The following is a 24733-nucleotide window of genomic DNA, read 5'->3' as shown; positions in this document are numbered from 1 at the left end:
CTGAGCTTCTTCTCAGTGCTGAGCTTCCTCTCAGTGCTGCGCTACCCATCTGTCCCGAGTTACCTCTGTCCCGATCTGTCCCTCTGTCCCATGTTATCATTGTGGTGGGTAACCTATTTAGGGACGTTTAGGAGGGGGATTAAAACTGTCATGGAGTGGGGTCCACGTCCAGCGCCAGAGCCGCCACCGCGGACAGATGCCCACCCAGACCCTCCCCTATAGGTTCAGGTTTTGCGGCCGGAGTCCGCACCTTGGGGGGGGGGGGGTACTGTCACGCCCTGACCATAGAAAATACAAAGTAAACTATGTTTTGATTGGTCAGGGTGTGATTTGAGTGGGTATTCTATGTTTCATGTCTTGTTTGTCTATTTCTATGTTCAGCCTGATATGGTTCTCAGTCAGAGGCAGGTGTTCGTCATTGTCTCTGATTGGGAACCATATTTAGGTAGCCTGGGTTTCACTGTGTGTTTGTGGGTGATTGTTCCTGTCCTATGTGTCCCTGTGTTCACACTATATAGGCTGTTAGGGTTTCGTTACGTTTTGTTTTGTAGTATTGTATTGGAGATTCGTGTTTCGTATTATTAATAAACATGGATCGTAAACCACACGCTGCATTTTGGTCCGACTCTCCTTCGTATGAAGACGAAACTCATTACACATATGATTAGTATGTGTGGATAGAAAACACTCTGAAGTTTCTAAAACTGGTTAAATCACGGCTGTGACTTTAACAGAGCGTGTGTTTCATCGAAAAGCGCAAGAAAAACTGGTCACTGAAAACTGAAAAAAATATCCATGCGCCACTTGCATATATTGTTTAAGGGACACCAAATTAAATGGGGCCGAGATTGCAATTCCTACAACTTCCACACGATGTCGCCAGTCTTGTCAATTTCCTGGGAGTTATTTCTTGGTCAAACAAAGGAGAGAGATTCCATTCCATCCGGTCTCCGACAGGACGTCTTGGAAAAGAGATTTCCCGAACATGATTTGAAGACGTGGAGCTATTGAATACACATCGCCCCGTGTTCAATTTGATAGATTATTAACGTTTACTAATACCTAAAGTTGGATTACAAAAGTATTTCGAAGTGTTTTGTGAAAGTTTATCGTCGACTTTTTTAATTTAAAAAAATGACGCTGCATTTTGAATCACAGTTTCCATAGATGGATATTTTGGGTATATATGGACCGATTTAATCGAAAAAAAGACCCAATAGTGATGTTTATGGGGCATATAGGAGTGCCAACAAAGAAGCTCGTCAAAGGTAATGAATGTTTTATATTTTATTTCTGCTATTTGTGTAGCGCCGGCTACGCTAATTATTTTGTTTACGTCGCCTTCAGGTATTTCGGGGTGTTGCATGCTATCAGATAATAGCTTCTCATGCTTTCGCCGAAAAGCATTTTAAAAATCTGACTTGTTGGCTAGATTCACAACGAGTGTAGCTTTAATTCAATACCCTGCATGTGTGTTTTAATGAACGTTTGAGTTTTAACAAGTACATTTAGCATAACGCATTTGCATTTCCAGGTGTCTAGATGGGACGTCTGCGTGTCGGGTGGGAGTAAGAAGTTTTAACAGTAAAAACATTTTTGTGAAGCTTGCATTCAATTGCCACTCCCTGTTGCACACAACAAGTTTCCATTCCCCCTGTCACAATGGACTTTTTAATGGACGATTTAAGAAGAAATCGTCAGCCTTTTTTGGCAATTAATAGGCACTTTGTAATTTGGAAAACTAGTTTTTTTACGAAGTTGAAAGTGTTCTCTATGTCAATGTTAAAATAAGATGAAATGACCAAGTTACACTTCACAAAATGCACTGAATTGGTGGAATGACACAGGTAACATGTAGAGCAGTAGTCACCTAGCTTTTCTGAGTCAAGATCACTTTCGCAGTCAAAAGCAAGCTTAGATCTACCTCTCAGATTTTTGGACTTAGAAAATGTAACATTAACCTAATTTATAAACAGTTCTGTAGGAATTACATTTGTGCAGTAGGCCTCAAATATTATCACAGCATATTGGCTATATGCCTGCCAATATTGTTCTTCTCAGACCATATAATATTTTAAAACTATAGCTTTTATAACAAAATAGACCAGTTGGTGTAGCACTTGCGAGGCACAGCTGGGCATAAATTGAAATGATTCCTTTTTTATTTTACTGGACTGATGGTCATGGTGCTTTCAAGACAACTCGGAACAAAAAAAAACAAGGTGAAATCATCTTCAGGTCAGAAAGTCAGTGCTAGAAAGTTTCCGACTTGGAATTCCGAGTTGTATGACCGTTCACTCGATTTAGCCACAGAGCTCCCGGTCCGCCGGGTATGTGGAGTTTGTCTTTTCAGACAAATGAAATGGTAACACTTTTCCTACCTGGTACTCCTGAATCAAGCGCACCTACCGCCAACAGTGCAACACCAATAAAAACACCAAGCCATCATTGGCTTTTCTACAGAAATGTTTGGTGATCGACTAGGAATGCTTTGATCGACCGGTTGGTGACCACTGATGTAGAGAATACTAAGTACATTTCAAACGTTGTTTCAAATATGGATTCCATTCAACAATGCACCTGCATAAATGTTCTTGAAATGTTTTCTACATTAATGCACTTGTATACTTGCATGGCTAAAGTGACAGACTGAGGCTGACTCCAGAGTCTGGGGAGGCTCTTTGATGTTGTCGGCATGAAACGTTGATAATGAAGGGGGCTGTGCTTTTACAGTGGATGGCTTTCCTCCGTGTCTCTCTTACTCACCAAATACCCACACACTCAGCCACGAGAACCGCCCCCTTGCTTTACAACTGATGAGTGTCATAACCAATCAGCGCGATCACTCAAAACTAAGCAAAAACGTATTTTAACGTGGTGGCACTCAATGAGAGTTAAAAGCTTGATTGTGCCACATGGTCTGGTGTCAGCCAGTCCATTTGTATACATCGTCCCTTAGAAATGTCAAACAATAATTATAGATTTGGCGATCAAATTTTAGAAAGTACCAACGTTGGTTGCAAATGATCAGCAATGCGATTTTGCAATAACCAATTCCTGATATGTCATCCCATCATTGTCCACTAGATGAGAGCAGAACAGAATGGAGAAATTAGTTGAAATGAGTTTCTTGGGTAAGAGTGTGCATGTGTGTATATTTGTGTGTGTGCTAACCTTGCTTGGAGCCCGCTCGGTCACTGCTGGGCCCGGTGTTGGGGGTGTACTTGGTGTCTCTGGTGGCGGTGCTGTGTCGGGTCCAGTCAAAGTCATCCGTCTTGTCTTGGGTGAACATACACACGGCCTCATCTTCAAAGCTGCACTGGAACTCTCCTGGTGGGGAAGACACACAGAGAATACATAGAAGCATAGATACATAGATGCTCCTGCACAGGTCAGGAAAAATAGATGTTATGCATTTTCAAACATGTTACTACAGATTACAAAAGGGGCTTAAAATGCATTATGAAGAATGTATTAATAGGTAATAATGTTGGACATTAAGGACCTGTGTATTGCGATTGATGATTAACATTAATGAACTGTGCATTACTCTTCACTTCTTTGTATTTATCTATGGCCTGTGTTAACTAAAACATTATGGTTGGCTTGGCTTATTAAATATTTCGATCAAAATGCCTAAGGTAGTCATAGCATTCATAGGAGTGATACTTACTCAAGTGAGGGTTGACTGGTGCTGAAAGAAAAAACAAGAGACGTAAATCATTTAGGTGTTCAAACTTCTGAAAGGAATGCCTGCGTTTAAGACTTAATTTCTACTCTCTTTAAATGTGTTATGTGGAAATATACAAATGAATAACTACTGTTTGTCCCCGCAATCTAATTTGCGGCAAAGTACAAGGGAGTAGTGAGGTGCCATCATTCCCTCTTATCATCTGGAGAGAGAGAGAGGGCTTATATACTGCAGAGGTCTAATGGAAGAGAGGAAGCACAATGCTCAAGTGAACTATACAGACCTGCATCTAAATTTAATTCACCACCTTCCCTATCTGCGCTCGCCAGGAACAGCGGCTGAGTCCTTCCCCAATCCCAATGAGGGATCAGAACTGCATGCCGGGCAGAGGTTTCGCAACAATGTGCCGTGGAGATAGTTGACCTGAAATTGATCCCAATTTCAACCAATCAACTCCCAGAAACTAAACTAAAGCATTCTTCAAGCACAGGGGGGGTTGGGAAATGTATTCAGGCTGTAAACTTTCATGGTGAGCCGTCTGCACTAGAGTAAACAGAGTGTCCATTTGGTAGTGTAACAGATCAGTGCGGCCCGACAGAAGGAGGGGCGGCAGGGTAGCCTAGTGGTTAGAGCATTGGACTAGTAACCAGTAGGTTGCAAGTTCAAACATCCGAGCTGACAAGGTACAAATCTGTCGTTGACTTATTTCATATTGAGGATTAAAATATGAAAATGCATGCGCCGGCATCAAATTGTCATTTGGGCAACTGTATAATATGGAGGTGTGGGTGGGTGGTTTTGTGGCAAATCGCATCAGATTTTCATTTGCCCATTTTTTACATATTTTTCCCCCTTTCAGAGCTGCAATATTGAAGCCAATCCACTTCCCCCACTACTAAACCACCCAGCTGTTTCCAAATTGAGTGAGGAGGACGTCGCCTTGGTGGAGAGGAGCAGATGCTGCTAGTTTGAAAACATGCTCTGCATTAGCACTGACTCTAATTGATAGGCTCTGTGCACTCGGTGCAGCAAGACAGCAATTAGGACTACAGAGGCAGGGAGGGGTGTAGGGAGGAAATAGGCTGGTAGGCGACAGTGGAAAACGCACATTTTATTAACATCATTAAATACAGATTCAAATTGGTGCATCTCTTTCGCTCGCCGTGTAGGATAGACTACATATCTGGAAGACTTAGGTAGTTGCACCAATAACATTTTCGTAAGCGTACATAAAAAAAATACATGTTTTTGTACATTCTGCTTTTCTCTTGTAGGCGTCACTTCGAGACCATCTGAATATCCTTGTTTTCTGTATCAAACAGCTGCTGTACAATATTTACAGTGTGAACAAGAAGTAAACACAATTCTTGAGGCTAAAGTTGCTCAGAGAAAAACACATACTGTAACTCTAACACCAACACTTGTGGTTACGAAAGATGATCCAGTGTATCACACTGAAGTGGCTGTCCAGGCATGTCCTCGGGCCTTGAATGCTGTTATCCAGAGGACACAATTGTACGCAGTGCCACTGCACGTTGGAATCGAAAGGTGCAATGCTAGTATGCTACTGTACATACAGTGGGGAGAACAAGTATTTGATAACCTGCAAAATAGGCAGTGTTTCCTACTTACAAAGCATGTCGAGGTCTGTAATTTTTAATCATAGGTACACTTCAACTGTGAGAGACAGAATCTAAAACAAAAATCCAGAAAATCACATTGTATGATTTTTAAGTAATTTGTTTGCATTTTATTGCATGACATAAGCATTTGATACATCAGGAAAGCAGAACTTAATATGTCGTCCATAAACCTTTGTTTGCAATTACAGAGATCATACGTTTCCTGTAGTTCTTGACCAGGTTTGCACACACTGCAGCAGGGATTTTGGCCCACTCCTCCATACAGACCTTCTCCAGATCCTTCAGGTTTCGGGCCAAAGATTTTCTATTGGGTTCAGGTCTGGAGACTGGCTAGACCTTGAGAAGCTCCTTACGGAGCCACTCCTTAGTTGCCCTGGCTGTGTGTTTCAGGTCGCTGTCATGCTGGAACACCCAGCCACGACCCATCTTCAATGCTCTTACTGAGGGAAGGATGTTGTTGGCCAAGATCTCGCAATACATGGCCCCATCCATGCTCCTCTCAATACGGTGCAGTCGTCCTGTCCCCTTTGCAGAAAAGCATCCCCAAAAAAATTACGGTTGGGATGGTGTTCTTGGAGTTGTACTCATCCTTCTACTTCCTCCAAACACAGCGAGTTTAGACTAAAAAGCTCTATTTTTGTCTCATCAGACCACATGACCTTCTCCCATTCCTCTGGATCATCCAGATGGTTATTGGCAAACTTCAGACGGGCCTGGACATGCGCCGGCTTGAGCAGGGGGACCTTGCGTGCGCTGCAGGATTTTAATCCATGACGGAGTAGTGTTTTACTAATTGTTTTCTTTGAGACTGTGGTCCCAGCTCTCTTCAGGTCATTGACCAGGTCCTGCCATGTAGTTCTGGGCTGATCCCTCACCTTCCTCATGATCATTGATGCCCCACAAGGTGAGATCTTGCAGGGAGCCCAAGACCGAGGATGATTGACCATTATCTTGAACTTCTTCCATTTTCTAATAATTGCACCAACAGTTGTTGCCTTCTCACCAAGCTGCTTGCCTATTGTCCTGTAGCCCATACCTGCCTTGTGCAGGTCTACAATTTATCCCTGATGTCCTTACACAGCTCTCTGGTCTTGGCCATTGTAGAGAGATTGGAGTCTGTTTGGTTGAGTGTGTGGACAGGTGTCTTTTATACAGGTAACGAGTTCAAACAGGTGCAGTTAATACAGGTAATGAGTGGAGAACAGGAGGGCTTTTTAAAGACAAACAGGTCTGTGAGAGCCGGAATTCTTACTGGTTGGTAGGTGAACAAAATTTGGGGATTACAGAGCATCTGCCATTAAAAAATGAAAACATAGTTCCTATTTTTTTGATATCACTGCACCCTTGTATGACTATCTATGAAATAGGCAGAATAGGTAGCAAAATGACATGACAGGGATTTAATACTTTCCAATTCAAGTTAAGAAAATAAAAACAAAGTTGTGGCTAGGCCCTGCTAAAATTACCACTAACATTGGGGTCAGTTGAGTGCAGCAGCAAATGAGCTGACGGGAAGCTACTGATTCGTGGCAGAACAGGCTGCGCTAGCGGCTTTGTGATAAAATAATGTTGCTAAAGAAGCTTTCTAGCTAGCTTATGGCGGAAGCATTTGGTGTTCAGCATTGAATGTGTACAGGTTAGCTTCCTATTCATATGAAGTGACTAGCTAAGAATTACTTTAGCAAGCTAATGGACACATTTAAGCTAGTTGTCAATGTTACGGATCCCTTTTGGACCGACAGTCTAGGGGGATGGTAATGAGACCCGTAACATAGCTCATGCAAATTATAGTGACCAAGTAAAAGTGTGAATGAAATAACCACGACAACTGAAATCTACCGTCAAACTCAGGGTTTATTAATAAACACACGGTAAAGGAGGGAGCAGGAAAAGGGGCTGAGCTGGACCCAAGGAAAGAAACAATAAGTATTAAAAACACCCCTAAGCTAGACTAGCCTATTTTAACAACAGCTAACTAACTAACCAAAAATACAGTGGGTGGTCCGCCCAGATCTAACTAGTGTATTTAACAAAGTCTACCTACGGGTATGTATCCCCTTTTCCCACCAGCAATCAAACACAAACACCATAACCAAAAACAATACTCACAGGTGATGACAAAGTGCTATGGAGGTGCTCAAACAAAATATAGGTTAATACACAAAGAGAGCGTGAAACACAGAAACCTATAGACATGGCATTTACAGAGAGATTGAGCTCTAGAGCAAACAACTGATGGGGTTTTTAAACCAAGGGAAAGGAACTGTGATAGGGTAGGAAACAGGAGGAGGTGTGTCTTCTGATTGATGATTGGATTGGTGACTGATTGGAGAGTGATGATTTTCACCTGTGAGGGGAGAAGGAGAGAAAAGAACACAGGATACACACACACACACACACACACACAGGATACACACACAGGATAATGGTATCCGTAACAGTCATGCACATGGTCAACCTCCAGAAATACTGGCAGAATAGAATATCTATCTGGGCTCCCGAGTGGCACAGAGTGGCACAGCGGTCTAAGGCACTCCATCTCAGTGCTTGAGGCGTCACTACAGACACCCTGGTTTATATTCCAAGCTGTATCACAACCGGCTGTGATTGGGAGTCCCATAGGACGGCGCAAAATTGGCCCAGTTCTTAACTGACTTGCCTACTTAAATAAAGGTGACATAAAAAATAAAATAATCTGATATAAGACAATGAATCTGAACAGTGCAATAACTTATTGCTGTATTCCCTATATAGGCTACTTGCAATAATCTCCCTGTCTAGCTTGCTTTCAAAGGCCTCCTTCACCAAGCAATGTTTCTGATCTATGATCACAGCAACTTAAGCTCTGCCCGGTGATATACAACTAATATGGTATCTAACGTTTTCTAATGATGTACAGCAGTAGCCTATCTGATGCTAAACCAACTAATGGTTTTGTCATCAAGCTCAGTGTAATTTCTTAGTTTAAGAGCCTGTGTACAGTGTCAAGGAATAAACAAAGCCAGGAAAGTTTGGGAACAAGTTTGTAGGTGCCCTTTGGAGGAGCTCATTGATATTTCCTCATGCAATTAAAATGCAGTTAATAATGTATAATGTATAATAAAACAAATGTATAATATAATAACAAGTTAATACAATGTTGCTAGAAGGGTAATTACAGTGAAAAGTCTTGCTACACAGGTGTAACTAAAAGTAATTCAAGGCACTCCTCAGATTTTAAACTGTAGTGATTAAAACAGTATCCAGGTTCTGGTTTATAAAATTAACAAATATGCAAAAAGAGGGCATTTGATGTTAGTGTGCTTTGTGTAATCTTGATGCAACTCATGCAGACGGAGATTAAACGTTTCAGGTCAGATACATTTGGAGGAATCATCTGTTGATTGTCAGATAATCTGCAAATCATTGAAGTACAATGTTGTATCACTGGAGAAAAACACGAAAATAAATCTCAATATTTCAGGTCACAGTATCATCTTATGTGAACAATCATGTGTAACAATGTTTTCTCTCATATTCAAATAAATGTTATCAACAGGCCCTTAGTGTGTGTGTGAGTTTTGAGCATTTTATTGTATAATATGAGATGACTGAGCAATTATATTTTCCTCCATTGGTTTGCCAATTTGTTTGGCACCATCCGAGCATGCATTTGAACTGCAGCCATTGCAAACATTGTTTAACAAACACAACTCAACCTTTGCCACAGGTCGTAACTGCCGGCCTAATATCTCTATGAGACAAACTCATTGAAAGGAGAACAAACAGGCACATTCAAAGATGAATATTAATCTCAATAAGTCACAAGTCAGTCTTAATAGGGGAGTAAGGGAATAGTCGTACATTAACTTACAAACATTCCCTTACCAATGTCCTTAGTGGTTGTATAAATTGTATTTGGAGAGTTTAATATAGCCTAAATAATTGTATGAGGAGTATAAGGGTCTCATACTGGTCATTACAGTATAGACATTCCTGTATACAATAAAATGTGCTTAAGTGTGTCACTGCTTCAACGGCGACCGTTTGAGTCCTGATGTCGTAGTTGCACCACAACATATGGTCACACGGGACCTTAAACACTGTTAATGTTACGGTTTTCTTCCGTCGAAGGAGAGGCGGACCAAAATGCAGCGTGGTAATTTTGATACATGTTTAATAAACGAATAAACACAAACAATACAAAACAAGAACCGTAACGCAAAAACCTATACAGCCTATCTGGTGCAAACAAACACAGAGACAGGAACAATCACCCACGAAACACTCAAAGAATATGGCTGCCTAAATATGGTTCCCAATCAGAGACAACGATAAACACCTGCCTCTGATTGAGAACCACTTCAGGCAACCACAGACTTTCCTGGAGAACCCCACTATACCACAATCCCAATACCTACAAAAAAACAAGACAAAACACACCACAAAAACAAACCCATGTCACACCCTGGCCTGACCAAAATAATAAAGAAAACACAAAATACTAAGACCAGGGCGTGACAGAACCCCCCCACCCCAAGGTGCGGACTCCCGGCCGCACACCTAAACCCATAGGGGAGGGTCCGGGTGGGCGTCTGTCCACGGTGGCGGCTCCGGCGCGGGACGTGGACCCCACTCCAACAAAGTCTTAGTCCCTTTGCATCGCGTCCTTAGATAGGCGACCTTCGCCGCCGACCTTGGCCTAGTAACCCTCACCAAGGACCCCACTGGACTGAGGGGCAGCTCGGGACTGAGGGGCAGCTCGGGACTGAGGGGCAGCTCGGGACTGAGGGGCAGCTCAGCACTGAGAGGAAGCTCAGGCAGGTAAATGGCACTGGCAGATCCTGGCTGACTGGCAGTTCTGGCAGATCCTGGCTGACTGGTGGATCCTGGCTGACTGGCGGATCCTGGCTGAATGGCGGATCTGGAAGATCCTGGCTGACTGGCGGATCCTGGCAGACTGGCGGCTCTGGCTGCTCCATGCTGACTGGCGGCTCTGGCTGCTCCACGCTAACTGGCGGCTCTGGCTGCTCCACGCTGACTGGCGGCTCTGGCTGCTCCACGCTGACTGGCGGCTCTGGCTGCTCCATGCTGACTGGCGGCTCTGGCTGCTCCATGCTGACTGGCGGCTCTGGCTGCTCCATGCTGACTGGCGGCTCTGGCTGCTCCATGCTGACTGGCGGTTCTGGCTGCTCCATGCTGACTGGCAGCACTGGCGGCTCCTTGCAGACTGGCAGCACTGGCGGCTCCTTGCAGACTGGCAGCACTGGCGGCTCCTTGCAGACTGGCAGCACTGGCGGCTCCTTGCAGACTGGCAGCACTGGCGGCTCCTTGCAGACTGGCAGCTCCTTGCAGACTGGCAGCACTGGCGGCTCCTTGCAGACTGGCAGCTCCTTGTAGACTGGCAGCTCCTTGCAGACTGGCAGCTCCTTGCAGACTGGCAGCTCTGGACAGGCGGGAGACTCTGGCAGCGCTGGAGAGGAGGAAGGCTCTGACTGCGCTGAACAGGCGGGAGACACCGTCAGCGCTGGAGAGGAGGAAAGCTCTGGCAGCGCTGGACAGGCGAAGCGCACTGTAGGCCTGGTGCGTGGTGCTGGCACTGGTGGTACTGGGCCGAGGACACGCACAGGAAGCCTGGTGCGGGGAGCTGCCACCGGAGGGCTGGTGTGTGGAGGTGGTACAGGATGGACCGGACCGTGAAGGCGTACTGGAGATCTTGAGAGCAGGGCTGGCACAGGACGTGCAAGGCTAGGGAGGTGCACAGGAGGCCTGGTGCGTGCATGATTTAGGCTAGCACAATCTTCACCAGCCGACTAACACGCACCTCAGGACGAGTATGGAGCGCTGACCCAGGTGCCATCAAATCCCCGACATGCTCCGTCGGGCGAATTCCGTGCCTAATGCACCAACACAGCAACTCCCTCATAACTCTCTCCTCCAATTTCCCCATTACCTCCTTCACAGTCTCTGCTTCGCTCACCTCCAACACCGGCTCTGGTTTCCTCCTTGGCTCCTTACGATAAACAGGGGCAGTTGGCTCAGGTCTGACTCCTGACTCTGCCACACTCTCCCTGTTAGCCCTCCCCCCAAGACATTTTTGGGGCTGACTCTCGGGCTTCCTTCCACGCCGCCGTGTTCGTCTCTCCAACTCCATTCTCCTATAACCCTCTTCGCACTGCTCCAGCGAATCCCAGGCGGGCTCTGGCACTCTCCCTGGGTCGACCGCCCACCTGTCTATTTCCTCCCAAGTCGTATAATCCAGACTTTGTTGCTCCTGCTGCCACTGCCTGTCACCACACCGCTTGGTTCTTTTGTGGTGGGTGATTCTGTTACGGTTTTCTTCCGTCGAAGGAGAGGCGGACCAAAATGCAGCGTGGTAATTTTGATACATGTTTAATAAACGAATAAACACAAACAATACAAAACAAGAACCGTAACGCAAAAACCTATACAGCCTATCTGGTGCAAACAAACACAGAGACAGGAACAATCACCCACGAAACACTCAAAGAATATGGCTGCCTAAATATGGTTCCCAATCAGAGACAACGATAAACACCTGCCTCTGATTGAAAACCACTTCAGGCAACCATAGACTTTCCTAGAGAACCCCACTATACCACAATCCCAATACCTACAAAAAAAACCAAGACAAAACACACCACAAAAATAAACCCATGTCACACCCTGGCCTGACCAAAATAATAAAGAAAACACAAAATACTAAGACCAGGGTGTGACAGTTAAGAGGCGACCGTAGAGTAGAGGTTAAAATGTCAAGTCAGGCGTGCCTGTCAGTATGGACAACAACCATAACATGGATACAGCATATAGCATCGTCTCAAACTACAGGTCTGCAGGCCACAAATAAGCACTGATGTGGGCCGAGGGCCGGGAGTTTCAGACCTCTGAAATGTAACATATAGCATACTCCCCCCTAAGAACAGGATAATCAGTAGGTGGATGGAGAGCAATGCACTCTAGTGCTGCTATTACCTCACCTCACCTGGGCGCAGAGAACACATAATTAGATTAAATAGGCTGGAAGCATCTAATTAGTGCAGAAGGTCAGTGAACTGTTGTGTTTGCTTGCTAGTCAGAGCAACTCGTCACCAGAATGTACTTTTGCGTTTCTATGGGGTGGAACTAGCTGGCTGTGTGCGTGCGTGCATACTTCACATGCTAGGGCTGACAGCTGTAGGTTTGCACCAGGCGTGGATTTCAAAGGGTGGAACTAGCATAGACCCAGGCTATTCATGCCTGGGAGAAAGAGGTCTTAAAACCTGGACAGAATTGTTTCTTGTGTTGTAGTGTTACACTACAAGGGCTTCCATCTGTGTTGGTGTTGAAGCATTAAAGCAATGCTCAGGCTGTAATTCTGATTCCGCAGCCTTTTGTCCATTCTTGAAAGGAGTTCATTTGTTGAACAGGTGGATTGGGCAGACATTTTCTGTGACTCTTTTCATTCCCTTTGTAAGAATGTACCAAAAAGAGGATGGATTGAGACAAAACAGTAAATGAGAGTGAAAGATAGATAAACACTAGTTAAATAGACAATGATTCTTCTCTGGTGTGGAAAGTTGTCTACATAAAGACCAGTAATAACAGATGGGTAATTAAAATCCACCCCCCAACTACATTAAAATTGCATTTCATTCACAATTCCTTTAAGTTTGTACCCTCGGCTGAAATCCTTCATGGATGACTCCTGATACTTTTAAGTTTGTCTGCCCGTCGACTTCATTTTACTGCTTTACTTCCTCATTTTAAATATGAACACTTTTACTCAGTCAGTGACCTATGTAATTATATTTTCCCAACCAGTAGGGGTCCCTATTATCATATAATACTCACAAAATATGACAGCGTCTGAGTGGCTCTTACTGTGATATTTTCTTCAAGCCATGTTTACATGACTGTGTAATTATGACAACATCCATACAGGGCTAGGATAGGACCTAGTAATCAATGCTAATAGTCTACATCAGGGGTGTCAAAATACATGTTATCCCGGGTACGCATATGGTCTTCAATGAGGTCCGGAGGGCCACACTGAAAATGTGTTACATTTCCACACCATCAACATTTCAAAAACATAGTCCTCTATCCATTTTATAAAATGTAATTGTTGACACTCACTGACTCTCCATCTTTCCTTTAGTTGATTATTAGCGAGCTGGACACAGTCGAGAAACTGTATGAATGTAGGTCCATTATCATTTTGACACAGATTTGGTTTTGGTCATTTTAAAGTATATTGAGTTTGTCCCCCCCCCCCCCATTTTTTTTGTTTTGTTTTACGCAAACCAGCCTGCCATATGTTTGACACCCCTGGTCTACATAGAACATTATGCCCATGTTACATATGGCACTAGTCCTTACTGAAGAACATTCTGTCTTTACAGTACAATGCTGAGGGTACAATATACAACAATACAATACTCAATTGTGCTCATACATGGCCATGCTAGTCCCTACTGAAGAACATAGTCTGTACAATGCTGAGGGTCAAGTACATTAGTATACTACAATACAAAATTGTGAGCATACACATCTATTATGTACAGTCCAACTAGACAGAATGATTTCTGCTCACCACTGTATCTGATGATTCTGTCTGTGGAGTCTCCCTCTCCGAAGCGTGTGATGGGGGTAAGGCGGACCAGGTATGCCTCGGGCTTGATGAGTTCCGTCAGGTTGTGGGTGATCAGCTCGCCCTTAGCAATTGCTCCCTCCATGGGGATCTCCTGCTCCCACCACCTCGACTGGCCCGTCTAGACAAAACATAGGAATCATTAAAATCATTAGAATCCCCTTTTGTAATGTTTTTTTTTTTTACAAGTGCACATAGGCCAAACTGGCCACATTATAATCAATTCCCATTGATCCCCTTTCTGAACTCAAGGTCAAAGAAAACATCCTTAAAATCCATACTAATAGACAGTGGTGGAAAAAGTACTAAATTCTCATACTTGAGTAGAAGTAAAGATACCTTAATAGAAAATGACTCAAGTAAAAGTAAGTTACGCAGTAAAATACTACTTGAGTAAAAGTTTTAAAGTATTTGGTTTTAAATATACTTAAGTATCAAAAGTAAATGTAGTTGCTAAAATATACTTAAGTATCAAAAGTAAAAGTACAAATAATAAAAAATTCCTTATATTAAGCAAACCAGACGACACAATTTGTATTTTATTTACAGATAGACAGGGTCACACTCCAACATCATTTAAAAACAAAACATTTGTGTTTAGTGAGTCCACCAGATCAGAGGCAGTAGGGATGATCTCTTGATAAGTGTGCGAATTGGACCATTTTCTGTCTTGCTAAGCATTCATGATGTAACGAGTACTGTTGGGTGTCAGGGAAAATGTATAACATTTTCTTTAGGACTGTAGTGAAGTAAAAGTTGTCAAAAATATAAATCGTAAAGTAAAGATAACCCCAAAAACGACTTAATTAAGTAGTACTTTGAAGTATTTTTACTCAAGTTCTTTACAAATATACCAAGTTCTTGCATGTCAGAATCATGTAATTACACATGAATAGCAGTTACTTTTGGGTATGTTTATTTAGGCAGAAATCTAGGACAAGGTGACATCACCTTAACTCTCATTTTAATACACCAATGGTAACATGATAATCTCTCACCTAATTTAAATAACTACCGCCTTGTAACCAACATCGGTGAAGGCATGGTTTCTGAGGGGCGTGGTTTATGTAGCTAGATAGCTACTCTGCTGGTGCCAAAATGTGCCTTTCATCTCTGTCTGGTGTTAGCTAGTTACTGGCTAGCTAGGTCTTCAGCCAGCATGGAACAAAAAGGGGGGTAAGGGTCATTCTAAACTCCAATGCAGTTGTCACTGACGGAACACATCCGTCAGTGCTGCTGTGAACCACATCACAAGCGACATGCCAAATGGGAGATGCATATCAAAAAATCATTAACCACGTTTCTATCCACAGTTTTTTTGCGATTAAAGCCATACCGTTTAAAACATTTTCACGTCAGCTGTGATGGAAACAGGTAGTTTTAAATACAATTTTATAAATGCTGACATATCATTTGTTCGTTCAAAATGGTGGGATCTTTTTGTGTCGGTAAAATTAAAATGAATTGCGAGAAATGGCAGTGGAAATATTGATATAACAACCATCAAAATAAGGTAAACTTGGAGTTACGCGATGACATGGTGTGTGGTCCTCCCAATGCAGTTTATTAGGCTACAGATGAGTTACAGATGAACTTTACAGGGTTGTGAAAGTGCAAGGTGATCTTGATGCTCCTTTCCAATAAATAGAGGGTATTATTCTGGTGACATTTTTATCGATGCTTGACTGTAGTGAAGTAAAAGGAAAAGTTAGCAAAAATATTAATTGTAAATTAAGTACAGATACATAAAAAAATGACTTAAGTAGTACTTTAAAGTATTTTTACTTAAGTACTTTACACCATTGCTAATAGAATACATTTTTTATTTAACCTTCATTTAACTAGGCAAGTCAGTTAAGAACAAATTCTTATTTACAATGACGGCCTACTGGGGAACAGTGGGTTAACTGCCTTGTTCAGGGGCAGAACGACAGATTTTTACCTTGTCAGCTCGGGGATTCGATCCAGCAACCCAAAGCACTAACCACCAGGCTACCTGCCGCCCCATATTTAATGAATGACGTATTTTGCAAGGAAGTGCAACCATGACTACAGCCTCGAAAACACTTGATCTTAGTCCCATCTACCATAAAGTCAGACCAAACATCTGATTTAACAGCATTATCCAATAAGTTAAGTTGGATTTCAATTGTATTTCCTTAAATCCTTGTGTTCTCCGTCCTTAGATCACGGATATACAATTGAGATTCTCCCAAGTTTGCCCTCACTTAGCTGTATGTCAGTTTGTGTGATTCTGGAGGAATAACAAGTGAAGACAACCCCTAGAGACTGAGGCTACGTCACAATTCTCTGCCCTTTTATCCAAGTGTGTACTTGCACACTTCCAGTCAAGAATTGAAAAAATGGTGGAATCTCTCTCCAGCCAATACTTACATCAATCTAAGATTGTTTTATTCATGATAAGAAGTGCACACTTGGGGAGAAGGGTGGACAATCAGGACGCAACCTGGGAGTCCTCACATGGCCTTTGCTTCCCTACTTAGAACACCCCACCCAGCCCAGGTTTTCAATGTCTCAGAGCTGTGAATCACTACATGCCCAGCTAGCACATTTCGTTCCTTGGAAGTTGTGGGAACGAAGCCATACATTTCCTGACCGTAAATCTGAAAGTTGTTTAACGTTCTGAAAACAGCAGTGAAAGTGTTGCCTGTTCTGGGAACGTTTATTTTTATGTTGCAGGGAGGTTCTGAGAAAATGTTATTAACATTTTGACAATGGAAATGTTAGGTTACTTTGAATTATTATTTTTATGTATCTTAACTTTCACTGAATGTTTCAATAAGACTTAATAACACTGCTAGCTTTTTTGGGGTTATCTTTTTTGGACTCCAACCACAGATAGGCATTAATCATGCAACACGTCTTTTTTATTGTGACATGGTATCAGTCAGATATGAACCTATGCTCTTCTGTTCTCTGTCTATGGAATTACTCCACTGCGCCACCAGAATGGAACTAGCATGACATGTTTTTTTATGCAAACTGTTCCCTGTTCCTGGAGAGCTACCCGCTTGTTGGTTTTCGCTCCAACCCCAGTTGTAACTAACCTGATTCAGCTTATCAGACAGCTAATTACTAGAATCAGGTGTGCTAGATTAGCGTTGGAGCGAAAACCTATAAAACGGTAGCGCTCCAGGAACATGGTTGGAAAGCCCTGGTCTATTCAAACAGATCCCATTTCAAAGGAAACAAACACTCATTAAGATCAGCTGGGCGTGTCCAACACACCTAAACTCACAGCTAGATAGAAGATATTTTTGTCGATTGCAATAATGGAATGCTTAGAATGTTCTCTGAACGTTACTAAAGTATTTTATGGATAGCTTTGTTTAGGTTCTTGGAACAATTTGAGAACGTGTCTCTAAATTTGTCATGTTCCTTAAATATGCTGAGAATGTTCCAAAGCCAAGCTATCTATCATGCAACAAAGGTCATACTCCCAAGACATGCTACCCTCTCACCATTACCAATAACAGGGGAGGGTAGCATTTTTTGGGGGGTATGATATTTATGCCTCTAACTTTCTTACTCATCATAAATTCATTCATGATTATCCGTAATCATGGTAGCATCCACATTAATGTAGAAATGTTTAGAAACATATTCTATTCTACATAATCATTGTATAATTTCAAATCCAAAGTGCTGGGGTAAAGAGCCAAAACAACAAAACAATTGTCACTTGATTGTCACACATTTCTGTATATGACCACACTTGTACTGTACACTCTGTTGTATCACTATGGCTTCTTATTTCTGTATTACTTACAAATAACACAGCCTGCCAAGAAACATATTGTGAAATTTCATAATGAATTGACTTACAGTTTTCAGTTAATTACAAATGGCAACTCAACATAATGAAAAGTGTTGTTTCCAAACATAATCAAAGATATTAACAAATGCATTTGAATATAACAGGCAGGCAGATGCGCAGGCGCGCGCGCACACACACACACACACACACACACACACACACACACACACACACAGACACACACACACACACACACACACAGTACAGCTGCCATGACGACAATAGACTATTACTGCAGAGAAGATAAGAAATCTGTCCATGAATAGGTGACAATTGTGAAATTGACAAACATGCTAAAGAGCAAAGACACCTAATTGGAGCTGTGGTGCAAACGTGTTGGAAGCATTGAGACACGATAAGACGCTTTAGTTTTCTGAAATTCCAACCTGCATTGAAAACAAGTTGCACAAAAGAAACATGTACAGTTGAAGTCGGAAGTTTACGTACACCTTAGCCAAATACATTTGAAGTTTTTCACAATTCCTGACATTTAATCCTATTAAAAATTCCCTGTCTTAGGTCAGTTAGGATCACCACTTTATTTTAAGAATGTGAAATGTCAGAATAATAGTAGAGAGAATGATTTATTTCAGCTTTTATTTCTGTCATCACATTCCCAATGCGTCAGAAGTTCACATGCACTCAATTAGTATTTGGTAGTATTGCCTTTAAATTGTTTAACTTGAGTCAAACGTTTCGGGTAGTCTTCCACAAGCTTCCCACAATAAGTTGGGTGAATGGTGGCCCATTCCTGCTGACAGAGCTGGTGTAACTGAGTCAGTTTTGTAGGCCTCCTTGTTCGCACACACTTTTTCAGTTCTGCCCACACATTTTCTATGGGATTGAGGTCAGGGCTTTGTGATGGCCACTCCAATACCTTGACTTTGTTGTCCTTTAGCCAATTTGCCCCAACTTTGGGAGTATGCTTGGGGTCATTGTCCATTTGGAAGACCCATTGTCCATTTGGAAGACCCATTTGTGACCAAGCTTTAACTTTAACTGATGTCTTGAGATGCTGCTTCAATATATCCACATGATGCCATCTTTTGTGAGGTGCACCAGTCACTCCTGCAGCAAAGCACCCCCACAACATGATGCTGCCACCCCCGTGCTTCACGGTTTGCAAGCCCCCCCCCCAAAACATAACGATGATCATTATGGCCAAAGAGTTCTATTTTTGTTTCATCAGACGAGAGGACATTTCTCCAAAAAGTACGATATTTGTCCCCATGTGCAGCTGCGAACCGTAGTCTAGCTTTTTTATGGGGGTTTTGGAGCAGTGGCTTCTTCCTTTCTGAGCGGCCTTTCAGGTTATGTCGATATAGTACTCATTTTACTGTGGATACAAATACTTTTGTACCTGTTTCCTCCAGCATCTTCACAAGGTATTTTGCTGTTGTTCTGGGATTGATTTGCACTTTTTGCACCAAAGTACGTTCATTTCTAGGAGATTTTTATTTTACCTTTATTAGATAGAACACGTCTCAAGAAATTTGTGGAGTGTTTGAAAAACGAGTTTTCATGATTCCATGCTAAGTGTATGTAAACTTCAACTCTATCTTCAAATCTAATATTAAAAGGAATAATTTAAAGCATGTAGGTTTTAATCTACAAACTCTCACTGTCTTTTTTTTTATTTTATTTTTTTATCCGTTATTTTACCAGGTAAGTTGACTGAGAACACGTTCTCATTTGCAGCAACGACCTGGGGAATAGTTACAGGGGAGAGGAGGGGGATGAATGAGCCAATTGTAAACTGGGGATTATTAGGTGACCGTGATGGTTTGAGGGTCAGATTGGGAATTTAGCCAGGACACCGGGGTTAACACCCCTACTCTTACGATAAGTGCCATGGTATCTTTAATGACCTCAGAGAGTCAGGACACCCGTTTAACGTCCCATCCGAGAGACGGCACCCTACACAGGGCAGTGTCCCCAATCACTGCTCTGGGGCATTGGGATATTTTTTAGACCAGTGGAAAGAGTGCCTCCTACTGGCCCTCCAACACCACTTCCAGCAGCATCTGGTCTCCCATCCAAGGACTGACCAGGACCAACCCTGCTTAGCTTCAGAAGCAAGCCAGCAGTGGTACGTGGTCTTTGTTCCCTTGTTGATTTCTTTGTCGAACGATTCCTCTAGAACCAGCTAAGCATGTCAAATTAAACTCACCACCACCACTCCCTCGGTCCTCAGGTGCTCAGAAAAGTATACCAGTGCATTAGTCAAAAGAGATGAGTCTCAAAATCATAGGCTTAATATGGGTGGGCCAGCTCTCGGAAGAGTCTTGGTGGTTCCAAACTTCTTCCATTTAAGACATTTTTAGGTAGCCTTCCCCAGATCTGTGCCTCAACACAATCCTGCCTCGGCGCTCTACGGACAATTCCTTCGATCTCATAGTTTGTTTTTTGCTCTGACATGCACTGTCAACTGTGGGACCTTATATAGACAGGTGCTAGGCTTTCCAAATCATGTCCAAACAATTGAATTCACCCCAGGTGGACTACAATCAAGTTGTAGAAACATCTTAAGGATGATCAATGGAAACAGAATGCACCTGAGCTCAATTTTGAGTCTCATAGCAAAGGGTCTGAAAATGTATGTAAATAAGGTATCTGTTTTTTTCTTTTTAATACACTTGCAAAAAAATAAAAAAAATAACCTGGTTGTCGCTTTGTCATTATGGGGTATTGTGTGTAGATTGATGAGGGAAAAAAAGATTGAATACATTTTAGAACAATTTAACCTGTTAGAGCTCTAGGGGCGCTATTTCATTTTTGGATAAAAAACGTTCCCGTTTTAAGCGCGATATTTTGTCACGAAAAGATGCTCGACTATATTCTTGACAGTTTTGGAAAGAAAACACTCTGAAGTTTCAGAATCTGCAAAGATTTTGTCTGTAAGTGCCCCAGAACTCATTCTACAGGCGAAACCAAGATGATGCATCACCCAGTAATTAGCAGAATTTCTGAAGCTCTGTTTTCCATTCTCTCCTTATATGGCTGTGATTGCGCAACGAATGAGCCTACACTTTCTGTCGTTCGCCCAAGGTCTTAGCAGCATTGTGACGTATTTGTAGGCATATCATTAGAAGATTGACCATAAGAGACTACATTTTCCAAGTGTCCGCCTGGTGTCCTGCGTCGAATTCGGTGCGCAATTGCCAGCTGCTTCTACTTTACCATTTGATTCAGGGGAGAAAGCATGTGTCCAAGAACGATGTATCAATGAAGAGATATGTGAAAAACACCTTGATGATTGATTCTAAACAACGTTTGCCATGTTTTCAGTCGATATTATGGAGTTAATTTGGAAAAAAGTTTGCGTTTTGAGGACTGAATTTATGGATTTTTTTTGGTAGCCAAATGTGATGTATAAAACGGAGCTATTTCTAATACACAAGGAATCTTTTTGGAAAAACTGAGCATCTGCTATCTAACTGAGAGTATCCTCATTGAAAACATCAGAAGTTCTTCAAAGGTAAATTATTTTATTTGAAGGCTTTTATGTTTTTGTTAATGTTGCGTGCTGGATGCTAACGCTAATGCTAACGCTAAATGCTAACGCGAAATGCTAACGCTAGCTAGCTACTTTTACACAAATGATTGTTTTCCTATGGTTGAGAAGCATATTTTGAAAATCTGAGATGACAGTGTTGTTTACAAAAGGCTAAGCTTGAGAGATGGCATATTTATTTCATTTCATTTCATTTCAAATGCTTGTTTTTTCATAGCTAAACGTGACGCAGAAAACGGAGCGATTTGTCCTAAACAAATAATCTTTCAGGAAAATCTGAACATTTGCTATCATTGAAAACATCTGAAGTTCTTCAAAGGTAAATTATTTTTTTGAATGCTTTTCTGTTTTTTTGTGTAAATGTTGCCACCTGAATGCTAATGCTAAATGCTACGTTAGCCATCAATACTGTTACACAAATGCTTGTTTTGCAATGGTTGAGAAGCATATTTTGAAAATCTGAGATGACAGTGTTGTTAACAAAAGGCTAAGCTTGAGAGCTAGCATATTTATTTCATTTCATTTGCGATTTTCATGAATAGTTAACGTTGCGTTATGGTAATGAGCTTGAGTCTGTATTCACGATCCCGGATCCGGGATGGGGAGATCAGAAAGGTTAACAAAATGTGGAAAAAGTCAAGGGGTCTGAATATGAATCTGTTTGAAATTCACTGCTCGACCGAGGGACCTTAAAAATAATTGTATATGTGGGGTACTGCTGAACTTATTTAGGCTTGCCATAACAAAGGGGTTGTATACTTATTGACTCAAGACATTTCAGCTTTTCATTTTGTATTAACTTGTAAAAATGAAAAAAAAACTAAACATTATTCCACTTTGACATTACGGGGTAGTGTGTGTGTAGGCCAGTGTCAAAAAAATCTAAATGGTATCAATTTTAAATTTAGGATACGACAACTAAATGTGGACAAAGTCAAGGGGTGTGAGTGAATACTTTCTGAATGCACTGCAGCCTTTAGTGATGTTTGGAAGTATTAAGTGATTCATTGTACAGTTGCCTTGCCAGGTTTACTGTATTGTAAACATTTGAGGACAACACTAACATGCTGACCACACCGACCAAGATACGCGAGCAAGTGTTGCAAAATAAATTTAAACAAGCTCAGCAAAAAAAGAAAGTCACTTTTTCAGGACCCTGTCTTTCAAAGATAATTAGTAAAAATCCAAATAACTTCACAGATCTTCAATGTAAAGGGTTTAAACTCTGTTTCCCATGCTTGTTCAATGAACCATAAAAAATTAATGAACATGCACCTGTGGAACGGTCGTTAAGACACTAACAGCTTACAGACGGTAGGCAATTAAGGTCACAGTTATAAAAACTTAGGACAAGAGAGGCCTTTCTACAGACTCTGAAAAACACCCAAAGAAAGATGCCCAGGGTCCCTACTCATCTGCGTGAAAGTGCTTTAGGCATGCTGCAAGGAGGCATGAGGACTGCAGATGAGGCCAGGGCAATAAATTGCAATGTCCGTACTGTGAGATGACTAAGACAACGCTACAGGGAGACAGGATGGGCAGCTGATCGTCCTCACAGTGGCAGACCACGTGTAACAACACCTGCACAGGATCGGTACATCTGAACATCACACCTGCGGGACAGGTACAGGATGACAACAACTGCCCGAGTTACACCAGGAACGCACAATCCCTCCATCAGTGCTCAGACTGTCCGCAATAGGCTGAGAGACGCTGGACTGAGGGCTTGTAGGACTGTTGTAGGCAGGTTCTCACCAGACATCACTCATGTCGCCTTTGGGCACACCGACCAGACAGTCGCTGGACCAGACAGGACTGGCAAAAAGTGCTCTTCACTGACGAGTCTCGGTTTTGTCTCACATGGGGTGATGGTCGGATTTGCGTTTATCGTTGAAGGAATGAGCGTTACACCGAGGCCTGTAATCTGGAGCGGGATCGATTTGGAGGTGTAGGGTCCGTCATTGTCTGGGGCGGTGTGTCACAGCATCATTGGACTGAGCTTGTTGTCATTGCAGGCAATCTCAACGCTGTGCGTTACAGGGAAGACATCCTCCTCCCTCATGTGGTACCCTTCCTGCAGGCTCATCCTGACATGACCCTCCAGCATGACAATGCCACCAGCCATACTTCTCGTTCTGTACGTGATTTCCTGCAAGACAGGGATGTCAGTGTTCTGCCATGGCCAGCAAAGAGCCCGGATCTCAATCCCATTGAGCACGTCTGGGACCTGTTGGATCGGCGGGTGAGGGCTAGGGCCATTCCCCCCAGAAATGTCCGGGAACTTGCAGGTGCCTTGGTGGAAGAGTGGGGTAACATCTCACAGCAAAAACTGGCAAATCTGGTGCTGTCCATGAGGAAGAGATGCACTGCAGTACTTAATGCAGCTGGTGGCCACACCAGATACTGACTGTTACTTTTGATTTTGACCCCCCTATGTTCAGGGACACATTATTCAATTTATGTTAGTCACATGTCTGTGGAACTTGTTCAGTTTATGTCTCAGTTGTTGAATCTTGTTATGTTCATACAAATATTTACACATGTTAAGTTTGCTGAAAATAAACACAGTTGACAGTGAGAGGATGCTTCTTTTTTTGCTGAGTTTACATGTTAATCAATTATTTTATCCAAACTGCTCGGGAGCGTCTGTGTGGCCAGGCACTAAGATAGAACTTGGTTCTATTTTTGACGGTTGACGTGCTGTAAGTCCCGCCTCTCCCATCTCCTCATTAGTTTTTATACCCACCTGGGTGATTGAAAGCCACCATTCCAGTCCAGTTGGTGGGGGTAATGCACCTAAAAGTTGGTTGCCAACTGCCAAATAAAGTCTACAGAAAAGGACTGAAGGAGGAGAGAGTACTAGAAATGAAATAGCCCTTTTATCCGTGGATTATTTGTCAGAGTAGAGAACACACGATTTTGTGTGACTCAAAATTGTACAAAGATCCAGGAAAAAAAGGACCTTGTGCATTTCAGGTAAAATAACAACCAATGTTTATATCCCAGGACAAATTAGTAAGCAACATCAAGCTAGCTAGCAAAATGTCCATGAATGTTTCATGTGATTCGACCTGTCCCCAAATGAATACAGTTAGTTCAGAGTTCATTTCGATATTTCAACCTGTGTGTCCTGATTCCGTCTGGTGTGGATAGACAAAAATCAACATGTAGCCAAGGTAAAAATCCACGATTCCAACATGGATTGTCTACTCAGGAAAAACAGGGTGATGAAGGAGTCTCTACTAGTCGTAGCATGAGTGAAAATATATTGTTTTCTGGGATTCCTGAGGATGCATCCAATGATCCAGAGGGCACGATCAGAGAATTCATGCAATCCGCCATTAAACTTCCTATAGAGACTGTAAACAAGGTGGCTTTCCAGCGAGTACACAGACTTGGAGCTCGGAGCGACAAG

At 42.4% G+C, this 24733-nt stretch overlaps 1 protein-coding gene across 2 annotated transcripts in view; it reads right to left on the bottom strand.

The window, feature by feature from the left end:
• Positions 1-24733, bottom strand: part of LOC110505206 (MAM domain-containing glycosylphosphatidylinositol anchor protein 2) — a 240949-nt gene that overhangs the window by 17319 nt on the left and 198897 nt on the right. Inside the window, exons 11-13 of one of the 2 annotated variants that reach the window (XM_021584281.3) lie at positions 13910-14087; positions 3674-3694; positions 3175-3330 (exon numbers count right to left, since the gene is read on the bottom strand). In XM_021584281.3, the coding sequence (XP_021439956.3) occupies positions 3175-3330; positions 3674-3694; positions 13910-14087 (355 nt within the window). Of the gene's footprint in view, positions 1-3174; positions 3331-3673; positions 3695-7170; positions 12783-13909; positions 14088-24733 lie in introns of those variants that run through there. The other variant, XM_036962460.2, reaches the window with a different exon arrangement.

The sequence above is a fragment of the Oncorhynchus mykiss genome, chromosome 25 (genome assembly GCF_057628025.1).
Source record: "Oncorhynchus mykiss isolate SJ-2025 chromosome 25, ASM5762802v1, whole genome shotgun sequence".
In the NCBI taxonomy this organism is placed as follows: domain Eukaryota; kingdom Metazoa; phylum Chordata; class Actinopteri; order Salmoniformes; family Salmonidae; genus Oncorhynchus; species Oncorhynchus mykiss.
This window is presented reverse-complemented; position numbering and strand designations above follow the sequence as displayed.